General features: G+C 38.9%; 1 protein-coding gene across 9 annotated transcripts in view; it reads left to right on the plus strand.

Annotated features, from left to right (window-relative positions):
• The window catches only part of NRXN3 (neurexin 3), a 1,519,487-nt gene that overhangs the window by 1,324,829 nt on the left and 169,475 nt on the right, over positions 1 to 25,183 (plus strand). For all 9 annotated transcript variants that reach the window (XM_063091545.1, XM_063091547.1, XM_063091543.1 and 6 more), the window contains one exon: positions 10,935 to 11,106. In XM_063091545.1, coding sequence (XP_062947615.1) covers positions 10,935 to 11,106 — 172 coding nt within the window. The remainder of the gene's footprint in view (positions 1 to 10,934; positions 11,107 to 25,183) is intronic.

Here is a 25,183-nt window from a genome sequence, read left to right on the forward strand (position 1 = left end):
GCTGACCGCCTTCAAAGTGTTACATTGAGTTGATTTTAGTATGTAACTCCCCCTCAGTGGGATTCATGATAGATTAGCTCATGCTCAATTGAGTGAATTTTTATGGACTTTATCTTCTCTTACTAGAAGTATGTTCTATTTGCCACATAATAGTTGTAAAGTATGTTCCCTGTGTACTGGTTTCCAATTTTCCTGAGTCCAGTGAGACAAAACACTCACACACACATGAAGTGAGTTTATGGCTTACAGATAGGCAACAAGGGACAACGAAAACCCAGGATTCATTGTGAGCTGGTCCCCCAAGGCTCAAGAAAGCTGTCCAGGGTGGATGGAGTTCCATCTGAGCGTGCCCTACTTGCACTGCAGCTGAGGGACCCTGGAAAGCAGTCTACCCTGGGTTTTATAACCTGGGGCAACATGAACAATGAGCTGACGTGTTGAAGGACATTCTGTTCTGGGAGGGACTGCATCAGAGCCTTGGCTGTTTCAACCAGTCTCTTCTCAGCTGATGTTACATTCCCAGAACTACAAGTGAGAAAGCAGAGAGAAACGGGTCAGTCCATGCCACCCGGAGAAGTGTCCTGCAATAATCAAATGAGCTACAGGCTCCCTATTTGGCCGTCCCACTTCTATTTGAGTAATTCTGACCACTTGAACATAAACTATTGGTCAATAACTGAAATAAAAAAAATCATGGTTAGCCTTAAATTGTGCAAGATTCCATGACAGGGTTCAGCAAACAATTTCTGTAAAGGGCTAAAGTATAAATATTCTAGGCTTGTCGGCTGCACGATCTCTGTTGCAACTTCTCAACTCTGCTGTTGTAATACAAAAGCAGCCAAAGGCAAAACATAAATGAATGAGTTAGCTGTGTTCCAATAAAACTTTATTTACAAAACAGGCAGCGGTTAGATTTGGCCCACAGTTTATCAATCTTTGCTCCAGGCCAGTCTACCTCCTCCAACTTTTACATGCCCATTCCTCAAACATACCATAAAAAAAACCTTCTGTAATCTACACTGTATTTTCTTAGGACCCTAATACTGAATCCCACTTGTATACTAATTTTTTTTCATCTAGAAGATAATATAGAGTCTAGACTGGGGATATGTCTGTGGGACGACTGAGAATGCCTTACTTACTAAACCAAGAGTTCTTGGTGGCTGTTTGTTATTCACATAGGTCCATTCAGCCTGAAGCCATAATGTTAGCACAGCCTGTCACTTGAAAGATAGGTAAACAGTAAAGCACTTTGGAGAATCCCTAAAGATTTGTAACAACCACAGAATAGGTCTTGAAGGGTTACTGGCTGTTTGCTCATCTCTTTTTCATAGAGCAGCCACTGCTCTTCCGTGGCCTAGAATACCAGCTTCTAAGAGAGGGAATTTCTCCTTTGCAGCCCACTCAGAACTGATCATGCATTTTCGGGGAAACTGTCTAAAATTACCTAGTCAGTAGTAAAGAGTCAGGGTACTAAGTTGGAGTGGGGGCTATCAGCTAATGTTATCATGCCAGGGGTCATGTACTGGGAGACTTTCTTTTCTTTTTTTTCTTTTTTTTATTTGACCAGTAAGGGGATCATGACCCTTGGCTTGGTGTCGTCTGCACCACGCTCAGCCAGTGAGTGCACCGACCATCCCTATATAGGATCTGAACCCACACCTCAGCGCTATCAGCACCGCACTCTCCCTAGTGAGCCATGGGTCCAGCCCCTGGGAGACTTTCTTAGGGACTAGCAGCGGTAAGTTAGTAAGGAAGGGGGCTACCAAAACCCCACAGAGAAAATGGCATAGTTCTACATGCATATTAGACCTGCCACTTTCTGGCTATGTGATTTGCATTTCAAAGTTTACATCTGAAAAATGGACATTTGACCAACACAGAATAGAAGGAATCAGAGAGATTATACAACATGCTTACTGCATACCTCATACTCTGGGGGCTAGATTACAATTTTAGACAAAATATGTAAAAAGTCACACCTGTGCAGCCAGGAGCATGCACTTACATGCATGTGTGTATTGAGTGTGTGCATGTGGTATTCATATATACACACCACACAGAGGGGTTTTGTTGGGAATACATTAGATCATGTGTGTAAATGTATGTAGAACAGTTTCTGTCATGCAGTGCATGCTTTATGGATGTCTTTTGAGGGACTGAAGTTTTGTACTCCATAGTGCAAAGTTACCAATAGTGGCACTATTGATATTATGAGCAGGATAATTCTTTGTTGTGTGCTACTGGATTTTTAGCAGCATTCCTGGCCTGTATCCACTAGATGCTTGTAGCACCTCACTCTAGATATGACAACCCAAAATGTCTCCAAGCATTGTCAAGTGTCCCTGGGGACAAGATGCCTCGCAGTTGAAACCACCACCCTAGTGAAACCATGACATTAATGTAAGAGAGTGGTTCCCAAACTTTCACAAGCATGGGAATCACCGTGAGGGCTTGTGAAAGTACAGATTGCTGGGCCCTACCCTAGAGATTATGATTCAGAGGGTGTGCCATTAAACCCAAGAAGCTGCATTTCTAACAAGTTCACAGGTGACGCTGATGCTTTTGGTCCCAGGACCTAACTTTGTAAGCATGTAGGTGAGATGTAAGATGTTCTAGAAGAATTCCAGATGATTTGACAGGTATTTTATAATCTTAAGGACTATAATGTTGTTATTGTGAGCACAGGGTTTAAGGTCTCTTTACTAAGGCCACAGGGTGGCTCCTCACAGCTGTGGTAGCGATCTGGGGGGAAAACAAGTCATTTATGGGAGCTATTCCGTCTGTACAGGATTTCAGTCAGCACTGCCCTGCCAGCTGTCACCTGAATCCTGCCAAGATACTGCTCCAGGTCTTGGCACAACGCTGAGGCTCCTAAGGAAATGAACTTTAACATTTGTCTTGTAGTCAAACTTAAATACCAAATGAGCCAGTGTGACATTGGAGTCTACAGACAAGACATGAATGTTCAAAGTGGATTCGGAGCACATGATGATTCAGGTGCCGGCTGTGTCTGGTGACTATTGGAGCTGTGGCTTTGACTTGCAAGTTATTTATTTGCACCTGCTGTCTCGTCCTTCCTTGATTCTCCCCTCTCCAGGTCAAGGCTCCTGTTGTCCTAAGCTGTCTACTCTCTTTCTCTCTCTCTCTCTCTCTTTTTCTTTGCTTGGATTTAGAGATGAAGCTGTCGTGAGCTATTTATCATTCTTATCTCTCTTGGCCCTCTGTTAGTATTTCAGACTGTGGATCTAATCCTCTTTAATTGATTGACCTCGTGCAACCAGACATCAGCAAAACACCAGGAGAAGCACAATTGCAACTGGGGGGAAAGGTGGACGTAACTTTGCTGAGCAGTTACAAAGGTCATTGAGGCCTATGTGCATTTCGAAAAACAGAATTAGTTTCTAAGCCATTTAACATGAATTTTCTAGGGACAATCTATACAGATTCTGGAGTGGATGATCTTGAAGGGCAAAGTGTGATTCAAAACAGAGCGGTATCCTGTACGGGGTGTGCAAATGCCTCTGATTCATCATTTTCTCTAATCCCATTTCTCATCCAGTTCCCCACCAACATCATCACTACCATCACCATCTACACCCCACCGATAATGTCATTGTTACATTATTCTTCCTAGGACACAATGTCATTGTTACATTATTCTTCCTAGGACACTTCAGAATTTGCCAACATCTTATTCATTTTCTCTTAATAAGTATCATTTAACACAGTTATTATTATTGTTGTTGTCTTTGTATTGTTTTTCTCATTTTTTTGTACAGATAGCTTGAGACAGATACTTGAGAGATCTGCTCAAGATCCCATGGACAAAAAGATGCGAAGCTATGAATGGGCCCAGGTCCTTTGATTCTTAATCTCAAATTCTTCTAGAACCTAAAGCAGACATTTTCTTACCCCATGCCCTTCCTGCCGCAGCCACACTTAAGCTTCTCACGGGAAGCCTCACTTAAACTTCATATTGTCATGAGGTGAGAAAAGCTAGAGCAATTTCCAAGCTCCACAGCTGGGGTCTTGTCGGTTTGGGTGACTCCAGAAGGGCTTTTTCTCTGCCTTAGACTTCTTGAGAAAGAGATCTGGCCTCTTATATCTCTTGAATCCCTTAAGAGCGCACAGCTCTGCACACAGAAAGTGCACACTCAGTGCTTATGAACTAACAATTGTCCTGGGTGTGGAACAAGGAGACCAGAACATGGAAAGAATGGGCTAATGATCTTCACTGAAAGATGGTTAATAGCCACAAAAAGAGCCCAAACTATGGTCTACTGAATGCGAAGTGTTTTATCCTAAAGGACTTCAATAAAATCCTCTGTCATCCAAAGTTGTCTGATGAATCCAGTAAGCTGTACCTTATCTTTTTGTATTTTACAGATTGCATTTATAAAACATCATGATATGGTATGTTTTGCCTAAGATTTGTTGCAAAAATTTTGAGTACATTACCAATTACGCATTTTATCCTATATTATTTAAATCCTGTTTAACCTCACCGTAAAAACACTTGAATACTTTTTTCCATCACAAACACACATCCTAATGCATTACTTATTAATTTACTTATCCATTAATGTAATAAAGATTTACTGAGCACCTGTTAGAATCCCTACATTTGAAATACACACAATTAGATTATGTAGATGAATCAGGCAAGTTAGGGAGACATAAGTATATAATATGTAGTGTGTATACTCTTATACAAATAACTTAATTGCAACACATGTGAAACATAACATGATGGAAAATCCATGGATGTGAGAGTCAGACAGTTCTGAATTCTAGCCTTAAATAAGCCTCTTATTGTGTGAATTCCCTGATGGATAATAGTGAGAATTGGAAAATAATTCTATTCAAAAATATTTACTGAGCACCTGCTCTGTCTATCCAGGTAGTCTGGGTTATGATGCTGTAACAAACAGCCTCAAACACTCTGTGGCATAAGGCAACCAAGTTTTGTTCTCAGTCATCTTCCATGTCCATTGCAAGCTGGTTTGTTGTCATTCTCACTCAGTGACCTGGACCAACAAAGCAGCCACTGTCAGGAATTTGCTGGGTGCAGCAGTGGGCAGCAAGTAAGAGAACTTTGGTGGGTCTTACACCAACAATTAAATGTGCGGCTCAGGAATGACACCCAATTTAGTAATTAACACTGGTCTCTTGGCTCTGCCCATCTGAAGAGGACCCAGAATGTCTCTCTTACTGTGATTCCCCTAGTGGGCAAGAACTAGAAAAATGTGGTAAACAGTGCCACTGATTACTTTATTTAAATGAACCAGACATTGAAATGGGTATGGAAGGCCTTGTAGTGCATGAGTCACAGTGCATGACATCATTAACATGTCATTCTCCTTGAGTTATTGCCTAGCACTGACCTAACAAATACTGTGGGAAGCCTAGTAGTCAAGATATTGAGAACTGCTTCCATTACACATCTTCCTGGCATACATTTGAAAATCCCAGTTCTGTTTCTGTCAGCTCCAATTTTCTAAAATAGCAGATGGTGCAGCCTGCCTTCCCTGGAGGCACTCTGGAATAAATGAAGAGGTAGCCTTTAGGGAGATCTTTATTCCTGAAGATTTCTCTTGCCCCTGCTCCTGAAGTCTGACCCTGCCATTAGTAGCATTTCTTGGGTCACCTCAGCAGCACTAAGAGTAATGTGGCTGATTGAGGATGAGAAAGCTGGAGCTGGACTAATTTGAGAAACCAGGTGGGCTCATAAACAGTCATTATTGATGAAGAATGACCTGCTGGCATTTAAAGACAGCTGTTTTCCATACCATTCAGGTTTTCCCTGAATGCCCTTGAGGATTCTTTGGTAACGTCTTCTGATTTACCACTTGTCTTTGTTTTTAACATCAAGAAGCAACATAGATTGAAGCAATTGCCTTGGCAGCTTCAGTGATGATGGGTATGGAGTTATTAAAATGTATAGTCATGCTGTTTTTGCAGTTACGCTTTGCTTGTCTTAGAGAGGCCTATAAAAGGCACCAAGAAATGTGGAGAAATAGAAACTACCAATTTGTGACAAGAAATCAATCCTGCAAAATTTATTTTTATGTTCTGTTGGCTAAAATTTATATTTATTTCCAGAATATATCGTTTTTTTAAAAAAACAGCTTTATTGCAATATAATTCACATATTTACAATTTGCCCATTTAAAGTATACAATCCCATTGTTTTTAGTTTGTTCACAGAGTTATACAGCCATCACCACAACCAATTGTAGAATATTTTCATCACCCAAAGAAGAAACTTTAGAACCATTAGTAGTAATTCCTCATTTCTCTCCCCCCTCCATCTATTCTTTCCCCCAAACCCCCAGCCCCAGGCAATCACTTATCTACTTCTTTTCAGTATAATTTGCCTATTCTGAACATTTTTTTCATATTCTTCCTCATCTAACTATAATTATGTATCCTCCTCCCCCTCTAACCAGCCAAGCCTCTGGTGATCATCTACTCTACTTCTGTGAAATCAACTTTTTTGGATTCCACATATGAGTGAGACCATGCAGTATTTGTCTTTCTGTGCCTGGCTTATTTCATGTAACATAAGGTTCTCCAAGTTCATTTGTGTAAATGACAGTATTTCATTCCTTTTTATAGCTGAATAGTATTCCCTTGTGTATAAATACCACATTTTCTTTATCCATTTATCTGTTGATAGATACTTAGGTTGATTCTATATCTTGGGTTTTTTGAGTAGTGCTGCAATAGACATGGGATTGCAAATATTTTTTCAAAGACTGACATTTATTAAGGTCCAAAAGTATGATTTCATTTCCTTTGGATACAGACCCAATAGTGGGATTGTTGGATCATACAGTAGTTCAATATTTAATATTTTGAGGGACCTCCATACCATTTTCCATAATGACTGCACTAACTTACATTCCCACCAATGGTTCCCTTTTCTCCACATCCTCACTAACTCTTGTCATCTTTTGTCTTTTTGATAATAGCAGTCTGACTGAAGTGAGGTGATATCTCATTGTGGTTTTGATTTGCATTTCCCTGATGACTAGTGATGTTGAGCATTTTTTCATACACCCGTTGGCTATTTGTATGTCTTTTTTTAAAGAAATGTCTGTTTAGGTCTTTTGCCTGTTTTTAAATAGGGTTATTTGGGGGGAGGGTTGCTGTTGTTTGGGAAATTTAAATATAAATTTTGGAAATTAACCCCTTATCAGATATATAGTTTGCACATATTTTCTCCCATTCTGTAGGTTGCCTTTTCACTCTGTTTGTTTTCTTTATTGAATTTCACAATTTATCTTGATGACAACATTCACCAAACCAACCAGTCCTTAGCTCATGCCATTACTTTGTCTTTTTTTGTATTTTTTAGAAAAAAATGTAATTTTATTAATATTATTTCTTACATTCTAAGATGTGGGGGAGCAGTTGAAAGTGGGTTGGAGAGGAAAAAGGGGAAGGAAATGGGATGGAAGAAGGAGGAAGGGGTGGAATCATGCCACTACTTTCAATTACACTAATGAGAGAAAAGAAAGGGGAAAGAGACTGACATTTATTGAGTTCCAGAAGTATGCATAACCACATGCCAGGTGCTTTGCACATATGTGCTCTCCTGTAATCCTCACAGAAAGCTTCAGAGGTACCAGTTTGCCTCTCCCTCCCCCACAGATCCCTTCATAGAAGAGAAATCAGAAGTTAAATAACCTGCCCAAGGTCATACAGCTTTAAGAGCCTGAAGGATTATTTGAACCACATTTATCCTCTTGAACTTCTGAAATAACCGTTTGACTCTTGGAGTGTTATGTATGAGTGGTTCTTTCTCCTGATCTCATTTATCCCTTATATTTGTGTAATGTTTTATTGCTTATACTGTATCATCATACTCATCACATTAATTATATTATTTCATCCTTATAACAGCCCTGTGGAGTATATAAAGATAGTATCCTGTCCCCACAGTACATTATCAAGAAATGAGTTCAGAAAAGTTAGGTAACTTGCCCAAGGTCAGTCAGGGCTGACTCCAAAGCCAATGTTTTCTATACCTCACATCTTCTCTTCTCTAGGTACATGAGCCAGCAGAGTTTATTTTCATGGCAGCTAAGCATGATAGATTCAAGCTTGGGCAATATGTGGGTATTTACCACAAGGCTTCTGTGATATATAATGAACTGAAACAAAGCAGTTAGCCACAGATTATAATGCCACTGTGGTCCCATGACAAATGACAAGGAGGTTGCAGTGATGAAATCTTATTACTACAAATAAAGAGACCACATCTGAGGTCTAGCACAGCCACATTTACCACTGCAGGAAACAAAATGAAACATCTGAGTAAGGGTCTCCACTGACTTTGGCAGCGTGCTCACAGGATTAAGAAGATCTCTCCGAAACAGTGATTACACTGGCAAATGTGTGGCGCCTAAGATAAGGACCAAATATTTATTCTGGCAGAGATTAAATCTTTTCTTTTCCTCAGTCTATTATGGATCTTGCAGAAAATCTGCCCAAGAATATATCTTGCTGATCAGCCAACTTACTGAGCCAGAACTGTACTTTGCCATTGCTGTTGCTGAAAAGCTGCAGAATGCTGGTTTTAAAGGTCTCCTCTCTTCCCCTAAAACTGTTCTCCATCCATGATTAATTAGTGACTTAGAGGTGAATTGAATCACCAGCAGTCCTTTGCATGCATCCGGGATTTATGAAGTGGTTTCTCATCGAAGAACAGTGCTGCAATAAACAGCCTACATTTGTGGGGTGGGCAGAGGAGTAATGGCATCTGCAGTAGTGGTATAACTCCTCTAGTCCTTTTGTTCTGCTAAGCAGGTGATAACTCAGGTTATTATAGCTTTGCTTATTTAGGTTTGATGGTGATTGGGTACGAACACACACACACAGACTTAGAAATTAATGCCAATTCTCTAAGAGAAAGCAAAATGTCATGGTGTCATTTCCAAATTTCTTGAGAATCAAGGAGAAAGAATGGATATTATTAATTATGGGCATGAAAGGTACAGAAAGAACCCATAATCAGTTTCATTTATCCATGTATCATATTTTAATGCTAGGTACGTTGCTTAGTGTGGAGATGTAGAGATGAAACAAAACAAAACTGAGAACATAATGGTTCACATTAACAGAGATTTAAGAAATTATGAGTTATGTTTTGTCACCATTTGGGGAAGCACCTAAATCACCTTTCCCAGAGAACAGAACATGGGAATTGCAGAAATCATTTCACGTTGCCTACGATGCTATCCAGGCACAGAGGAAACAATGACTTTCAGCCTGTACCTCAGCATCCCTGAATGCTGACAACATCCTTTGTTGATCAGTCTATACTCCTCCCTTCTAAGATCAAGACTTCTGCTTATTTGTTCATTCTTTTATTGAGTGCAAGATGTATTCACATACCAAAGGATAAGTGGCAAGTTGAGGAAAGCCTGTTCTTTGGGAAAATAAGTGTACCAAGCTATATGGAAACCAGTGCCCATCCAAAAGAAGTCTTCATTTCTTGACTTTAGCATAGCAGGTGCTTAAATAAATAAATCAAATACTATATGATGTATCGAATGAATAAATAAATAAAAGAAACTACTACATCTCAGATTCAGTGAAATCCATCCTAGATCTTAGTTTATACGGATCACGGACTTCTTTGCCCACATCCTTCTTCTCCTCCTCTCTTCTTTTCTCTTTTCCTTTTCTGTTTGCCTTCTTTTCCTTGTACTTCTACTTGAATAAAGGAATAGAGGATAACAAAGGCTAGTGAGCAAATATTGTGACACAGTCTTGTAGAATAAATTACAAAAATGTAATTATCAAAATTACAACCAAAGTCTACTGTGTTGTGTGCACAAACTATTGCCAATAAGTCAGACAACTAGAGAGACGGAGAACGATGTCTCCCTTCCCTCCTCACCCATTCCTGTGACATCCCGCAATGCTGCCGTGCCTTTCCAGGGAGGCTGAGAGCGGCTGATTGTATTTGATCAGCAAGGTCACTTTCATTTTATGTCTCACTGGAAATACTAATGCCGACTCTTAGTCTGAACCAGATATTAGAGAAGAGTAAGAGTTTTAGAGCATTGCTACTTGAGCTTCTGGGTTTCCCAGCGTTTCCCAGGAGATGGAGATCACCACCACCACCGTCACCATCTCCGTAATCATCACCTCCACTGCCATAGTGTTACTCTTCTGGAATTCACCGTGACTTCCCTTTTCACATGTCTTTTGTAGCCACAGAGGTTCTCTTCTGCTGTGTACCACAAGCTCCAGCACTGAATGTTATATCCCTCTTTGAACGTACCTAAGGAGTAGGGCGACAAGTGGAGAGAGGGCGTCGGTTTGTCTGACTCTGAAAACCCCAGCTCAGTTTCACTGCTCTGTGCTGAGAATACCTCTTCTGTGTGGTTTGGACTTGCAGATGGTATCATCAGGAGTTGGTCTAGAATATCTTCTGCACCGCCATTGGTTCCTAACCATTCTATACCCCTCCCCTTGGCCATGATTGCCCCAAAATGTGCAGGCAGCATGGTATTTTCTCCCTAATCCTCAGTCTGAATTGGGAATTGATTTATAGTTCTTATAACCTCCCTTATTAACCTCCCTTAGAAAACAGGCGCAATTCACTTCCCAGAAACAAACTTTGCAGTGTCATTGCTTAGTTGTTAGGTAATTCCATGCTTGATATTCATTGAGGGCAATTGAATGATGTAACCATGCAGTGCAGCCTGGGAGAGCAATTTGGATGGCTTTATACGATTGGTTTGTATGTTCAAGATGAAAGCCTATGGAGATATACAGGATACTATTATTACCCTCATGCCAATAGCTCCCTCTGGACATCTATAGATTTATTGCTAGCTGGAGAATCAATTTTAGAGGGAGAAAACCTGGTGGATGGTAATAATAACTATGCCTTCTGTCTTTCTTTATTACAGGAACAGGGGAAAATTGGAGTTGTCTTCAACATTGGCACAGTTGATATCTCCATCAAAGAGGAGAGAACCCCGGTAAATGATGGTAAATACCACGTGGTGCGCTTCACCAGGAACGGCGGCAATGCCACACTTCAGGTGGATAACTGGCCAGTGAATGAACACTATCCCACAGGTACGTGTTTTACTCTCAGTGGCCAAATTGTCTTTCACTTTCCCATTCTCACTTCTAAATGGAGATTTTCCTCATGACTGTCATCAAATCATGAAACATTTAGTGAAGCACACATTCATTTTTTTTTTTTTCTACGAGAAGATGAGTTATTTCTTTAGGACTTGATCCAATGTAGGGAGCTTCTGGAGATGTACTAACTAAGCACTGAACACTTTTTGTCAGCCTTTGACTAATACTACCTGACTGGTTCATACCAAAGGCCGTTACTGTAGATTTTCCAGGGCACTGCAAATGATTAGCAGAGGAAGGAAGGGGCACCACCGCTATCAGCAGCTATTATGTGTCATCACGGGATGATCAACTTTGTGGTGCTGTTTAATCAGGTGTGGTTGAAGGTCCAGATGGCCAGAGAGACTGCAAAAGGAGGTTTGCTAAACTTAGACCGATGAGCATCACGATAGGGTAACAATGAGAAAAAAACTAAGGGTGGAATTTCATTCATTTGGTAGCTTTGCCAATTTTTTCCCTCTTATTTGCACCAAGACTGCTTTGATTTTCAGAGATTGTTCCTAGTAGTCATTTTTAATAACAAGTGTGCTGGTGTGGGAGGAAGAGGGGTTAATCATCTGTTTAAATTTTACAGTTAAGGAGCATTCAGCATCAAACTCCCAGAACCAGATGGCCAAATCAAGGGCAATGGAAGAAAAGGTTGCCTTCTTTAGAAGAGATCATTCAAATAATCTTTAAGCTTTCCCTCTCATCTCTTACTTCTCCCAGGAAAAGAGTCCTCAACTCCAACCATGAAAGTGCCAGAAATGGAAGGAAAAACACTTTAGCAAAGGGCCTTGCTCCACAATTGCATTGTCACCTGATAGATGCAAGAAAATAGCTCAGAATACGCACTTTCACTGATGTGAACAGATACTGTGTCTAACTCCGTATCCTACTCTCCAAACTCCCCACAGTTTTCTCACTGTTTTTCTCTCACTTCCTCTACACTGAGAAGGACACAATAACAAAGAAGCCAGAAGCGCATTTTCAGAAATCTGAGAGCCATTTAGCTAACAATTACCACACTTGACAGAAATACATAAAGTAAAATTGCCTACTTGTGGCCCAAGGTTTTTGAATGACTTGAAGGCTGTGATTGTGTTTTCCTGCTTAACTCAGCATTAATTTTCTTTAAAAGCCAATCAAAAGTATTTGTGCTCCTGGAGTTTTCCCTAATAGCTAGAGTCTCCCTATATCTAGTTTAAAAATTGTGGAAGCATCCACAGATACCATGCAAGACCCCCAAGGAATTGAAGCACAAAGCCCTGCCCACCCAACCATCTGCATTCTTAGTTTCCATACAACTGCCAGCTCAGACATTGATGAGGGTCTCTTAGCATTCCTTAGATTAAGGCATGAAAATGACCTTATGAGGTTATCTTTGAACATTTGAAGGAAGCCAGAAGTGTTAGCAGCTACTATGAATTCCTACCAGCATCCAAATTCACTCGACACTAATAGACCTGATTTTTAAATGCTTCTTGCTTAAACCCAGTGTGATGGGGGCATAGGGGAGTAGAGTAATCAAAATAGCCTGAGATCTTAAAAGCTGTTCATTTACTCATGGGAAAAATCAATTTCTCTCCTGTGCATATTGTCACTGGCCCTGTTAGTGCTGCTGTAGGGCTTGTTGTGTTTCTATTAGAAATTTCAAAGATTTCTAAATTGATGTTAACCACTTGCCCTGAGCCAATAGAGGATCCACAAGTTTGTTGCCAGCAAGGAGCAGGTTCTTTAATGGTCATTTAAGCCACCAATATATAAGGAAACCAGTGATGCTGCATCTCTATCCCTTTGTGCCTTTAGTTCCAAATTATGGGTTGCATCCTATATGTTTTTAAAACAGAATAAGCCTTTCTTTAATGGCATTGATTTTTCTTGAAAACCATTATTACAACTGGTAACTGTTATTTAGTAATAATACGTGTTATTATTACAGGACAGGGACAGTATAGCAGTTATAAGCATGGGACTTGGAGTCAACTGACTGGAGTTGAGCTCTTGTTTCATCTGTTGTGAGTCTAAGGCAGTCGGATTAAGACCTTGAAATGCCCTAAACACTGAAATATTTGGTGCCTCTCCCCACATATACTGTAACTCAAAATACAACATTGAACCATAAAATAAGTGTAAGAATTTCTAAGTTCTGATTTTTCTCTTCTGATGATTATTGTAATGCTTTAAAAAGACATCAGATTCGTTCTCTCCAAATTCTCATTTTTTACTCTTTGTTTTGTTGATTCTCTTAGTAGGTGCTTTATTCTTCCTATTTGGTGATCCAGTTCCAAACCTTAGACAAGTTACTGAACTTTCCTGAGCCTCTGTTTCCTACTCTGGAAAATGGGGTAATTATAATACTTTCCAGGGTTAATATGAAGGTTAAGTAAGTTGAACACATGTAAAATGCTTGACATAAACTTGGGTCAATGAGGTCAATACTCAGTAAATGTTAGCTGTGAGGATTAAGTTTTGGTAGCATTTTAAATTTTGATGTATTGGCCTATACAGATCACTTCACTTTGACTATTAAATAGCCTATTAGTTGGATAAAGTGGACACTTTTATTCTCCACTTCAAATTAAAACAGAAATCCAGGGAGATGCTATACCTTTCCTAAGGTCATATAGTAAATGAGGAACAAAACTAGGACCCGATTCTTCTCTTCCCAAGTGGCCATAATTTCCACTATTGCTCCCACAGCAAATTGGGAATGTTTTAAAAAAATGCATAGCTAGAAATGAGCATTTTTCTTCATGTGTCATCTTAGATTCATTTCTTTTTTTAAAAGAAATGTCATATTTGAAAGGTCAGTACCAATTACCAAATGAAGGTGGTTATTGTGGGATTCAGAGTAGAAAATCTTCATTTAAAAGAAGAAAAAAATTTTATTAGCACAAATGAGTCCAAACTGTCCTCCTTACAACAATGTGCTCCCATGAGGTAATTGAAAGACTAGGAGTAGTCAGAGGAGCTATCACCTTACTTTGTTGACTAGATTGAAAGTTGTATGATGTACTAGATCGAGTCCAACATCTGAGTTTTATGTTCCACTCTGCCAAGACTTCCTGGGAGAGGCTCACCTTTAGTGTCTTGGATATCTATTTTCTCTCCTGCCTGTTTCCCTGTTCTATTGAAAGGATCCATTTAACTAACTTAAAGCATCATTGTAACAGTTTAGGAATGTATAATTATTTTAAATCATAAGATCAGAATGCCCCCTATATCTGAGCATTAAAGAAAAAAACCATCAACTTGGCCAGGCAATCTTGACACAGTTTCTGCAAAAATGATGTATTCTCTTTTTCCCAGCTGTTTTGTTTTATTGATAAAGAAAGTTTAGAAAAATGTCAAGAGGAGTTCAGTCTTGCTCCTTGTCTGTTGCTAATGTTTAGACAGTAAATAAACACAGAGTAGCTCGTACAGAATATTCACTGAAGCTCTCTCATTCTGAGGGCATGCTGTCAGGAAATTGTTCCTCCTCACAAGGTCTGAAGAGGTCAGCTGTGCACCAGGATGAATGGGTCAGCTCCAGAATCTTTTCATGGGCATTTATAAGATTTTATTTGGATCTACTGAAACATCCCACCGTGAAATATTTAGAACCCAGCTGTGCACAGGGTATGTAGCACCAGTTCTTTGTGAATCAGGAGGGATCCAAAATGAAAATAGTTCTATAGCAATCAGAATCTTACATTGCTTAATTCTGGGAGATAGAGCTCAAAAGCAACTTCTTACTTTGAAACTGAAAATAGAAAGGCTAAGGAATGGGAGAGGGAAATAAAAGACGAATCTGCCCAGAGCTATGATCCAGGTACTGACAAATGTTCCTTATAAAGCCTCTGATTGCTGTCTCTACACAATGCAGTAGTGAGGACCAGGGAGGGGAGGTGAAAGGTGAGTTGAGCATGAGAAATTAATTTTAGCCGTAGCTATCTGCTCCCTGGGAGGCCAAGCTGACTCGTATTGTTCAAGGTCCTGTCTCTGCTGAGTGGCCATTGTGTCATCAGGGCTATGAGAACCCTGAGCATGATGCAGTGAGGTCTTTGCAGGTCAGAGCCAGGCTTCCTGGGAGATGAAGACTGATAGGTAGCTCCAATGTGTAGGACTTTCCACCTTCCCTCCCCAGGGGGTGCTGAAGAGATAAGAGTCTCAATGTTTTTTTTTTTCTTGATATTGCATATCAACCAAGTTGACATGCTCTTGACTGAAGTCCTTTTCTCAGTCAATAAAGTGTCCACCGATGACCTATGTTTAAATACTGTTTGACCACCCAACTCAGAACATGAAAAGGATGTAAAAGTAGCTCCCCTTCAAGGATACTAGATTAGAGAACTCTCTTCATATGTGTATGTCAAATTCCACAGAACCTTGTCTTTATAGGGGTAGAAAGAGAAAACATTGCTCTGCTGCTGTACTGCTTACTGATGCTCAGAGTGCTTTCACATACAACATTATCCCATTTGAGTCTCATTTTACCCTGTGAGGGACTGGATTTAGTATTATCACTACTGCTAGACCCATTTTAAGGTTCCATTATTAAGGCTCTGAGAGAATAAATAACTTGTCCAGTGTAACACGGCATAAGGGACAGAGCCAAGATTTCTATCCTGATCCTCAGACTTTACTACCATAATCTTCCTGCCCATTTTCCTGGTTTTCAGAGTTGGGATTTTATTGATAATGATACTATTTTTTTCTGTAAAAAAAAAAAATATTCTCAAATAGAAGTTTCTTCCCAGACTAGTTTAGTTAGTAGGATTTCTGAGCATTGGCAATATTAGCATTTTGGGCTGGGTAATTCTCGGCTGTGTCTTTGTAGGGGACTGGTGGAGGGTCTATCCTGGGCATTGTAAGATGTTTAGCAGTACCATGACTTTTACCCACTGGATGCTAGTAGCATGTTTCCACAAATGCCAAATATCCTCTGAGGGCAAAATCACCCCCAGTTGAGAACCACTGACTTAAAGAAAGTCTCCAAAATATTTTATTTCAGATGATTATCATTATTTTATAGTTTAGACAGTATACATATTGATAAAAAAGATCTTTTTTTTTTTGTCTACATCTCATCCTAAATGATTGAGACTTTGAAGGGTTAAAAACAATTCTGATGCTGAAATTTCTCAGGCCTTGTATTTTCATTAATTTCTAGCCAAGAGGTTTTCTTTCCTTTTCTTTCCATCTTCTCCTGCAAACATTCGAGGCCTTGCCAGATTTTAAGCACACATTAAAACAAACCCCATCTACCTGTTCATTCATCCGTTCAGAACTAGTGCTCCCTTCAGTTCAACAGGGAAGAAAACGTAGATAGTGAAGTCCTGAAAAGGGAATAAGAAATATAAACACAATCAAGGAAAGCCATATTTGAACATGGTCTCTCAAGACTGCAGAGAAGTAATGGCAACTAGACAGAGGCTCACTTAATGAATGTGTTTGAACATTGCTAGGTGCATTTTAAAATCAGCTTAGAAATATGTTTTTCAAATATTCAGTCACAAAATTATCAATCAATCCAGTGCATTCTGAATACTTGCACTGCTGAATAGTCAGTTTCCAATTGGTCAGAAATAGGTTAGGATTCACAAGTAGGCGAGTTTCTATTTCCAAGGGACTTTTACTTGCTGTTGATCTTTGATAAAAATTTGTTTAAAATTCTTTTTTCACATATATATGTGTGTGTGTATATGTGTATTTGTGTGTGTGGTTGTGTGTGTGTGTGTATCAATGCTCTTCAACCTAGCTGCACGTGAATATACCCTGGGAACTTTAATAAACTGTGAGTGCTCAGGACCCTGTTCCAGATCATCTAATTTAGCTGGTCTGGGGTATGGTCCACGGATCAGCAGCATCAGCGTCCCCTGGGTGCTTATTAAAAATGTACTACCCCAGATCTACTGAATCAGAATCTGCATTTTAAAAAGATCCCCAGGTGATACATGTGCACAGTAAAATTTGAGAAGCTCTGGCCCAGGCATCAGTGTTTTAAAAACAGCTCCCAAGGTGATCCTATATGTAGCTAGGTTTGAGAATCACCAACATGCACAAAGCTAAAAATGTCTTTTTTTTATTCTTTCAGACTGACAACCAGGGCTGTTCAATATGGTAGCCACTAACCATGTACAGCTTTTGAGAACTTGCAGTGTGGCTGGTGTCACTGAGACCCTGAAAGTTTTGCTTACTGTACAGTTATTATGTCCTAGGCACTGAAGTCTTTAAATATATATATTTTTTATTCAATCGTCACACCAACACTATGAGGCTGTAGCTTGGTGGCTAGCATTGGCCACTGCAGGACTAGAATATAGAGTCTTTTGTTTTCTTCTATCTTTTTCTATCAGGTAAATCGTCACTTACATCATTGATAAAATAATGGGCATTTGCCTTCATGCAACTTCTGAACTCATCTGATGACTTTTGTTATTACACAGTTGCAGGGATAACGACTCCACCCTATTCACAGGGTTGTTGAAGAGGCAGTAGAGGGTGATGATTAAGCATAAGAATTTAGGAGTCAGATTGTCTGAGTGTAACTGACAGCCTCTGACCCTACTAATTACTGACTTGCACACTACCTTGATAAAGTTTCTATTATTAAGAAGTTTCTCTGTCCTTCCATATCCATGGCCATATGTATGTATTTCCTACTATTAAAAACAAGTGAATGCTCACATTGACATTTAACATAGAACAGCTAAAATAAAAGTATTGCTGAGAGACACATTTCCAAATAGAAGTGGCAATCTACCCTTCCTTAAGCTATATGTGTATGCCCTGACAACATGGCTATGGCACAGATCCTTCAGCAAGCTTGACCCTAAGAAACTTATCATCTTGTCTGTAAAATGAGGATTGTGATCACTGTTCTAACTCAGAAGGTAGAAAGTTCTTTGAATACAGTAAAGCACTACATGAATGATAGTTATAGTTGCAGCTGTTTTATCAGGATTATCTGCCACCTGGATACATTTTGGGCCCATTTTGTCTCTTGAGAAAACTTTCTGCACTGAGGTTTACTCAGCAAAGGGGAGAATGGTGGGCAAAAAGTAATCTCCCATCTTGCTTTCTCATCTTAAATGCAGAATTCTACAATAGTAGAAATGGTTCCACAGTGAGGAGTGTGTGCTCTGAATGAACACTTTGTCGCAGCGGTGTACACAGTGGCAGATGGTGCCCCCCACCACTGCTCAGCCAATCCCACCCAGGTGGGGATGGCCGCCATTTGTTAAGCATTCACTGCACACTCCCCACTTTATGGGCAACACCCTGCTTAGCCTTGAAACAACCTGTGAGGACAGCGTTGATCTTATTTCCATTTTATAGATTAGAAACAGTCCAAGATTGTTTAGGTTTAGTTTAGTTTTTAGAATGCTGGTGTCCAGCCCAGGACCACCTGACTTGAGACCCTTGGTTTTTATCACACTCTACTCCTTCATTTCATTCTCTTTGATATCTTGGAACAGTTGCTTAGCCCAGAAATTCTGGTCTTAACTCAAATCTTGACAATTTAGAATTTTTCTCTCAAGCTAAATCCTAGAACTCTTCTCTCAAGTTAAATCTCCAATTTCTGCCACGCCTAGAAGTCAGTACTTTCTGGGCACCTATAGACACTTGTTTTGTCCGTATCACCGGTGAGGGCTTTTGGGGCTTTGCCAGTCTCTTTCCTTTCATAACCCCATTTTACCATCTAGTACCATATCTAAGAAGACAAGAAGAAATTTATTAAATGACAGTCTGTTTTACTGTTTAATTGCTTTGCTTGGGGAGTGGGAGAGTAGTGAGAGGGTTCTTAGTATTTTTTTTTTTTTAATTTTTGTTTTTTCAAATAAACCTCCTTTCTCCTCTGTGAATTCTCAGCCACAAGATAAATAGCCTTATGTCATACAAGTTGAAGACAATCACTGGTATCAGACCTAGAGCCTTTCTCTCTCTCCCTGAAAATGTCTCTTAGAAGCCAATAAGCATTTCAAGGAAAACTGTAGGCTTCAGCTAATGCTAAATTAAACATAAGCATCCAGAACACACACACACACACACACACACACACACACACACACAGACACACACACACACACACACAATATATATATCCCATCGAGGAGAAGAACATTTGGGGTAGAGGGAAGTAGAAGAGGGAACACATGGACACATGACACATGGCAACTGCCCCTAAGACATGAAGCTAACACACAACTCGAGGTTATTTATAAAGGAATTAAATAACAGGCACAAATGAGCTTGTTATAGTAGTGAAGGTTTACATCAGATAATAGCAGTTATAGTAACTAAAGACATTATTTATCCAGAATTCATTTATGAACAGGGCAGTGCTTTTGTTCTATAGGGTTGCTGAGCAAAAGAATAATTTTGCTGTAAACTTCTGTAAGTCTTTATAGGATGCATACCTTAGTCTGAGTCCTGGTTTATGTCTTCCTCATTTTTAGTAGATTACCTTGAGAATTAATGCAGAAGGTGGACTTTACAAATTAAAAAGCATATGATATTTCTTTAGCCATAAGTTAAATATTATAAATATTATAGTCCAGGGACTCAATGAAATGAATGATAAGAAATTTGAGGGCCACTTCTAGGCACAATTTAACTAGGAATATAAAGAAAAGGATTTCTTAATTTCCATCTATAATGCATATATTTATATTAAGTCACATCCTTAGAATAATACTTTCAAGGTTAGAAATACAGTATAGCCACACTCTATGTGATTTTTAAATTATACTCATTTGAAATAATGTGACATAAAAACATTAATAACATCTTACTCTATGTGAGGCATCAGTAATAGCACAATTTCTTCTGAATTAAAACAGTCATCAAATATTGCATAATTTCAAAGCCTACGTAGTGAATTACAAGTTTTGTTTGCCTTATTATCACAGGGAAGCTCCAGTGTAAGTAGTAAACAAGAGTCTGCCTATTTTTTCTTTAATTATAAAAATCTCGAATTGTTATACCCACCATAAAATAGTATTAGCCTATACTGTTTTTATCTGTGCCCCAGAGGTGGATGAATGCCAAGTATTCAAACACTCATATAAAAGCATAATTTTATTTATAGGAAAAGTTTCTAAGTTTCAGTCTCTTCAATTTAAGTTTTGTACAAGGTCCCTCTAGTTATTTGAAGCCTAAAAAGAACATTGAGCTTCTTAGAAAAAGGTGGTACATAAATATACAATAATAATAATATATATTCACGTACAGTGTGTCATTTATAATTCTATAAAGCAGAGAGGTAATGAAAGATACTCTATACTGTAAATCACTCAATCGATTATAATCACATTGCAGCTCATCTCAAAGAGATAAAGAACTTTCACTCCTCTAAAATCCCCATCAATACCCCAGCAGACTGAAGAGAGGGGAAAGGAGGTCAGAAGAGGACGAAGGGAAAGAGTCAAGGACAAAGAGGCACTTTTAATTTTCAGTCCCCGGAGTTCACATAGATTTGATTGGATTCCGGTGATATTTGCAGTTTGCTCCATATGGTGCATTTCTCTCCCACATGCTACTTTTACAGCTTTTCAGTAAGTCCTTGACGCTCTGTGTTGGCCTGGATGGCAGGGTTTGCTGAATGCCTATGGTAGATATACAGTGCTGCATAAGAAGACTCAGGGATTAGGTGCATAGTAGAAAATGACAATTCCACAGAAGTTAAATGCTAAACGGTATATTAGACAATGAAAATGAGTTAATAATGGACTAGAAAAAAATTATATTGCACTTTCAAACAGCAGAAGCACTGCAAAAGATTTTTTTATTACCTTTTTTGTTACCTTTACTATAATAAATACGTTGCTACTCCCCTATTCTCATCAATGGGGTGGATATGAGTGGAGCCCTCTTGTTATGCATTCATTCACTCACCATTCAACACATATTTATTCAACATATACTTTAAATGTGTATCTGTCTAGGTGATAAGCATAGGGTGAGAAATAAAACACAGCCCCTGCCTGCAAGAATCTCTAGCGTAGTGGAAGAGAAATACAAGTACACAAGCATGGTCATTTACATACCTAAATTTTATTGAGCAGGTATTAGGTGCCAGGTACTGTACTGAGTTCTTATATTAAGTCTTCACAATAGCCCAAAGGGGTAGGTACTATTTTTATCCCCATTTTACATATGGGAAGATGTAGGCTTATAAGGTTGGTTAACTCTCCCAGGATCTAGTCTATGAAGACCTGGAACTTAAGTCTGTATGTCTTGGAAGGCAAATCCAATGTCCCTATGCACTAATAATCTTGTACCTGCAGTTCCACACAGTGAAAGAGGATGTACTATTGGGGTCAGATCTGGGTTCATTGTCAGGCACACATAAGTGACTGATGGAGCCTGAAGATCAGATACAAGTGGGCGTGGGATAGAATTTGGGCTGTGACCTTGAGTTCTCTGGAACGGTGCTAATAAGCTCTGTTCTCCTACCTAAATATATACAAGCGTAAACTGTGATATAAAAACCTATACCTTTTACACTGAGGGAACTAATGTGTAGGTGTTTTTATTTCTTTCTTTTAAATTTTTCTTACAGTTTTATTGAGATATAATTGATATTCAAAAAAATCCTGCACATATTTAATGCCTACAATTTGATGAGTTAGGATATATGTGTATACCCATGATAACATCAGCACAATCAATGTAATAAACATATCCATTACTTAACGTAATATAATCCTTCCAATGGTTCCAGGAGAGAAGTATTTTTTTTCTATTCTACTTTTAATGTTCACTTTTATAGTGGTTGTAAATTGGCTTGAGTAGTATACTTTTAAAAGAATACTTATGGTTTTAATTGAAGGATAAAGTCACTCATAAATTGCCTTTGTGCCAGAGACTGGCTCCGCAGGATTCGTTGGACCTGAATAGGTGGTGTGGCATTGGCAAAAGAAAGAGATGGAGCACAAATGTCTAGTGCAAGTGTGGACAACAACCACATGAATCTTGTTTTATTTATATCTTTTTGCTTAATTTTTTACATGATGATTTATATTTTAATCAAAACATTTTTATTTTGTTTCTATTGAAAAGGAAAGGTCAAAATGTTCTAAAGCACTCACGCTGCGACAAAAACATCTACTCATGCATCAATAGTTCACCCCAAAGCCTGTGTCTTGTGGCCAGGAAACCATACAATAGCAGCATGCTTGGCTTAAAGACGTCAAACTTTTGGTTTGAATCATAAATCCTAACCATTTTGACTTATATGTAAACTTACATTCTAAATTTTTATCTAATCTTACTTATACTTATGTTTAGCAAATTAATAATGTTTATGTTTATATTAACTATGTTAATTCTTAACCAACTAAAACCATATCACTTATATCATGATTCTATATAATAAAATATAACAATAAATCTCTATTACTGTTAAATGATTCTAAATTATAAACTAATCTAAAACAAACCTGTTAATATCAAAACTTGTTTATATTCTTGTACTATTTTACTTATTTATCTCTATAACGAAACCTTCTATTTCCCTGCCAATAGACTCTGGGAACAGCACAGGAGAAAAAGTGAAAAGTTAAATGACCCTTCTTAAGTTTGTTAAAATACACTGTGTCATTTCAATCCCGGAATGATATGTACTTGATAAGTCAGGTGAAGCAGTGGGAACAAAGAAATCAGTAACTGGTTGTGATCAATTAGTTGTAAACACCACTGCACTCGGACCCACTGCCTCCCCAGGGGACGTGGATTTATAAAAGTTTAACACAATAACTTCATTCCACACGCACAAGAGTATAATCACACCTATAGAGCCAGTTATTCTAAAATTGTGGGTCAATGCACACACCACTAACAGGAAAAATCAACAACAAAATTAAATCAAGCCAATCCATACTGGGAACATGTATCAAAAACACCTTTAGTACTGACAATGCCCTTTAAATGAACCAGTTAATTTTGATGTATTTTAACTTGTCCTTTGAGAAATTCCAGGGCCCTCGGAATCTCCCAAAGCCATACCAAGCCAAAAGGTTAGGCTGTTTAATTTTGGGAAGCCTTGTCAAGCAACCAAAGGTGAACAAGCAAGAAATTCCACAGAGCCGTGCCACACACGTGGGATCCCCCCACAGCCTAGCTGAACAGGGGGTGTTGCTCCTCAGGCTCCCATGCCGTTCCCTATAGCAGAACGGCTCTCGACACCTTTGTGAATTTTTTTTTTAGCTTTCTGAACTTTTATTATTTCTTTATTTTTTATTTTTCATTGATTATGCATATTCATGAGGTACAAAGCTGACCATCACCACTTGTGCCCAAGATGTGATGAACAGATCGATACGATCAGTATGTCCGTTACCACAAATTGCAATGATTCCCCATGTCCCCTACCCACTTTCTCCTGACCTCCCTCCACTTCCATCCCTCCACCCCCAACAACTCTAGGTCTGCTCTCTCCCTCTGCAAGTCCAACAAACCACTGTGGTCTTTCTTACCTTCCTTCTTTGTCTCTTAACTCCCACTTATGAGTGAGGACATGTGGTGTTTTTCCCTCTGTGCTTGGCTTATTTCACTTGAAATTTTCTCCAAGCTCATCCATGTTGCTGTGAATGATGGGATTTCAGTCTTTTATTATCCTGAGTAGTATTCCATAGCATATATGTATCACATTTTCCTTATTCACTCATCCATTGATGGACATTTAGGTAGATTCTATATCTTGGCTATTGCAAATAAAGCTGCGATGAACATGAGAGTGCATGTGTCCCTCAACATGATGATTTCCATTCCTTTGGGTATATACCTAGAAATGGAATTGCTGGATTGTATGTCAGTTCTATCTATAGCTGTTTGAGAAGCCCCCATACTGTTTTCTATAGTGGCTGCACTAATTTACAGTCTCATGAACAATGCAGAAGAGTTCCCCTCTCTAGGAGAGAAATATTAATCTCCTTCTCACAGATGAATAACGAAGGCTCAGAGAGTTTGAGAACATTTGCTATAGTCATGGGGCCAGAAAGTGTCAGTGTTAGGATTCCACACAGGTTTGTGTGTTCCCACCCCCAACCCCTTTCTGTCACCTTGCTGTTCCAGTGGTCTCCTAGCAGCACTCCAGTTTGCATTGTATATAGAGCTTAGACTCGTTTGGTTGACAGATATAGATTCACATGCAAATTTACTATTGTTTCTCACATCCTAGTGCATACAGAATACTCTGTAATACCATTATTAAACATTTAGTGGAAATATGCTTCTGCCTGGTGCACAATTGCCAGCTTCAATGTTTAATTAAACTAGATTCATTTTCATTTTAATCACATTATAGATATGGTTTTCTTAGAGTTCAATTGTGAAATCTTCATTCCAAATGCCTACAAGGGTCTGAAAGCTGTTTATCCCAGAGAAAGAGAAGAGGATATCACAACTTATCTTCACATAAAGGATTGTAGGGGAATAATATTAATAATAGGAAAGACTGATACAGTATTTATCACTGAATCCTCACAGCCTTGTCGAAAAGGATTCTGTTATTATTCCCATTGCAGAGATGGGGAAACTAAGTCTCAAAGAGGTTAAATACTTACTCTAATACCACACGGCTAGTAGGTAGCAGGACCAACCTGGATTTAGGAGGGAGACCCAAATCAGAGAGGGAAACCTTGATACCTTTATTTAGATCAGGGATCAGCAAAATTTTTCTCTAAAGGGCCCAATTGTATATCATAGGCTATACAAACCTATATTATTAATATAAATATTATATTTCTATATTTAATATTATATTTTATAAATATTAATATAAATATTACGGACTTTGCAAGGTCTTTGCTGCCATTATGCAGTTCTGCTGTTGTAGTGCCACAACACTCATAGACAACGCGTAAGTCAATGGGCACGGCTGTATTCTATTAAAACTTGATTTATAAAAACAAGTTGCGATGAGCCGCATTTGCTCCTTAGTTAGGTCACGGATATTGTGGAGCCTACAGTTCTGTTTTTACTGATCCATCAGCTTCATTTTGTGGATGGTCTTACTCTGTTTAGAATAAAGGGAGCAAGA

This window comes from Cynocephalus volans, chromosome 3 (assembly GCF_027409185.1).
Source record: "Cynocephalus volans isolate mCynVol1 chromosome 3, mCynVol1.pri, whole genome shotgun sequence".
NCBI classification, from domain to species: Eukaryota; Metazoa; Chordata; class Mammalia; order Dermoptera; family Cynocephalidae; genus Cynocephalus; species Cynocephalus volans.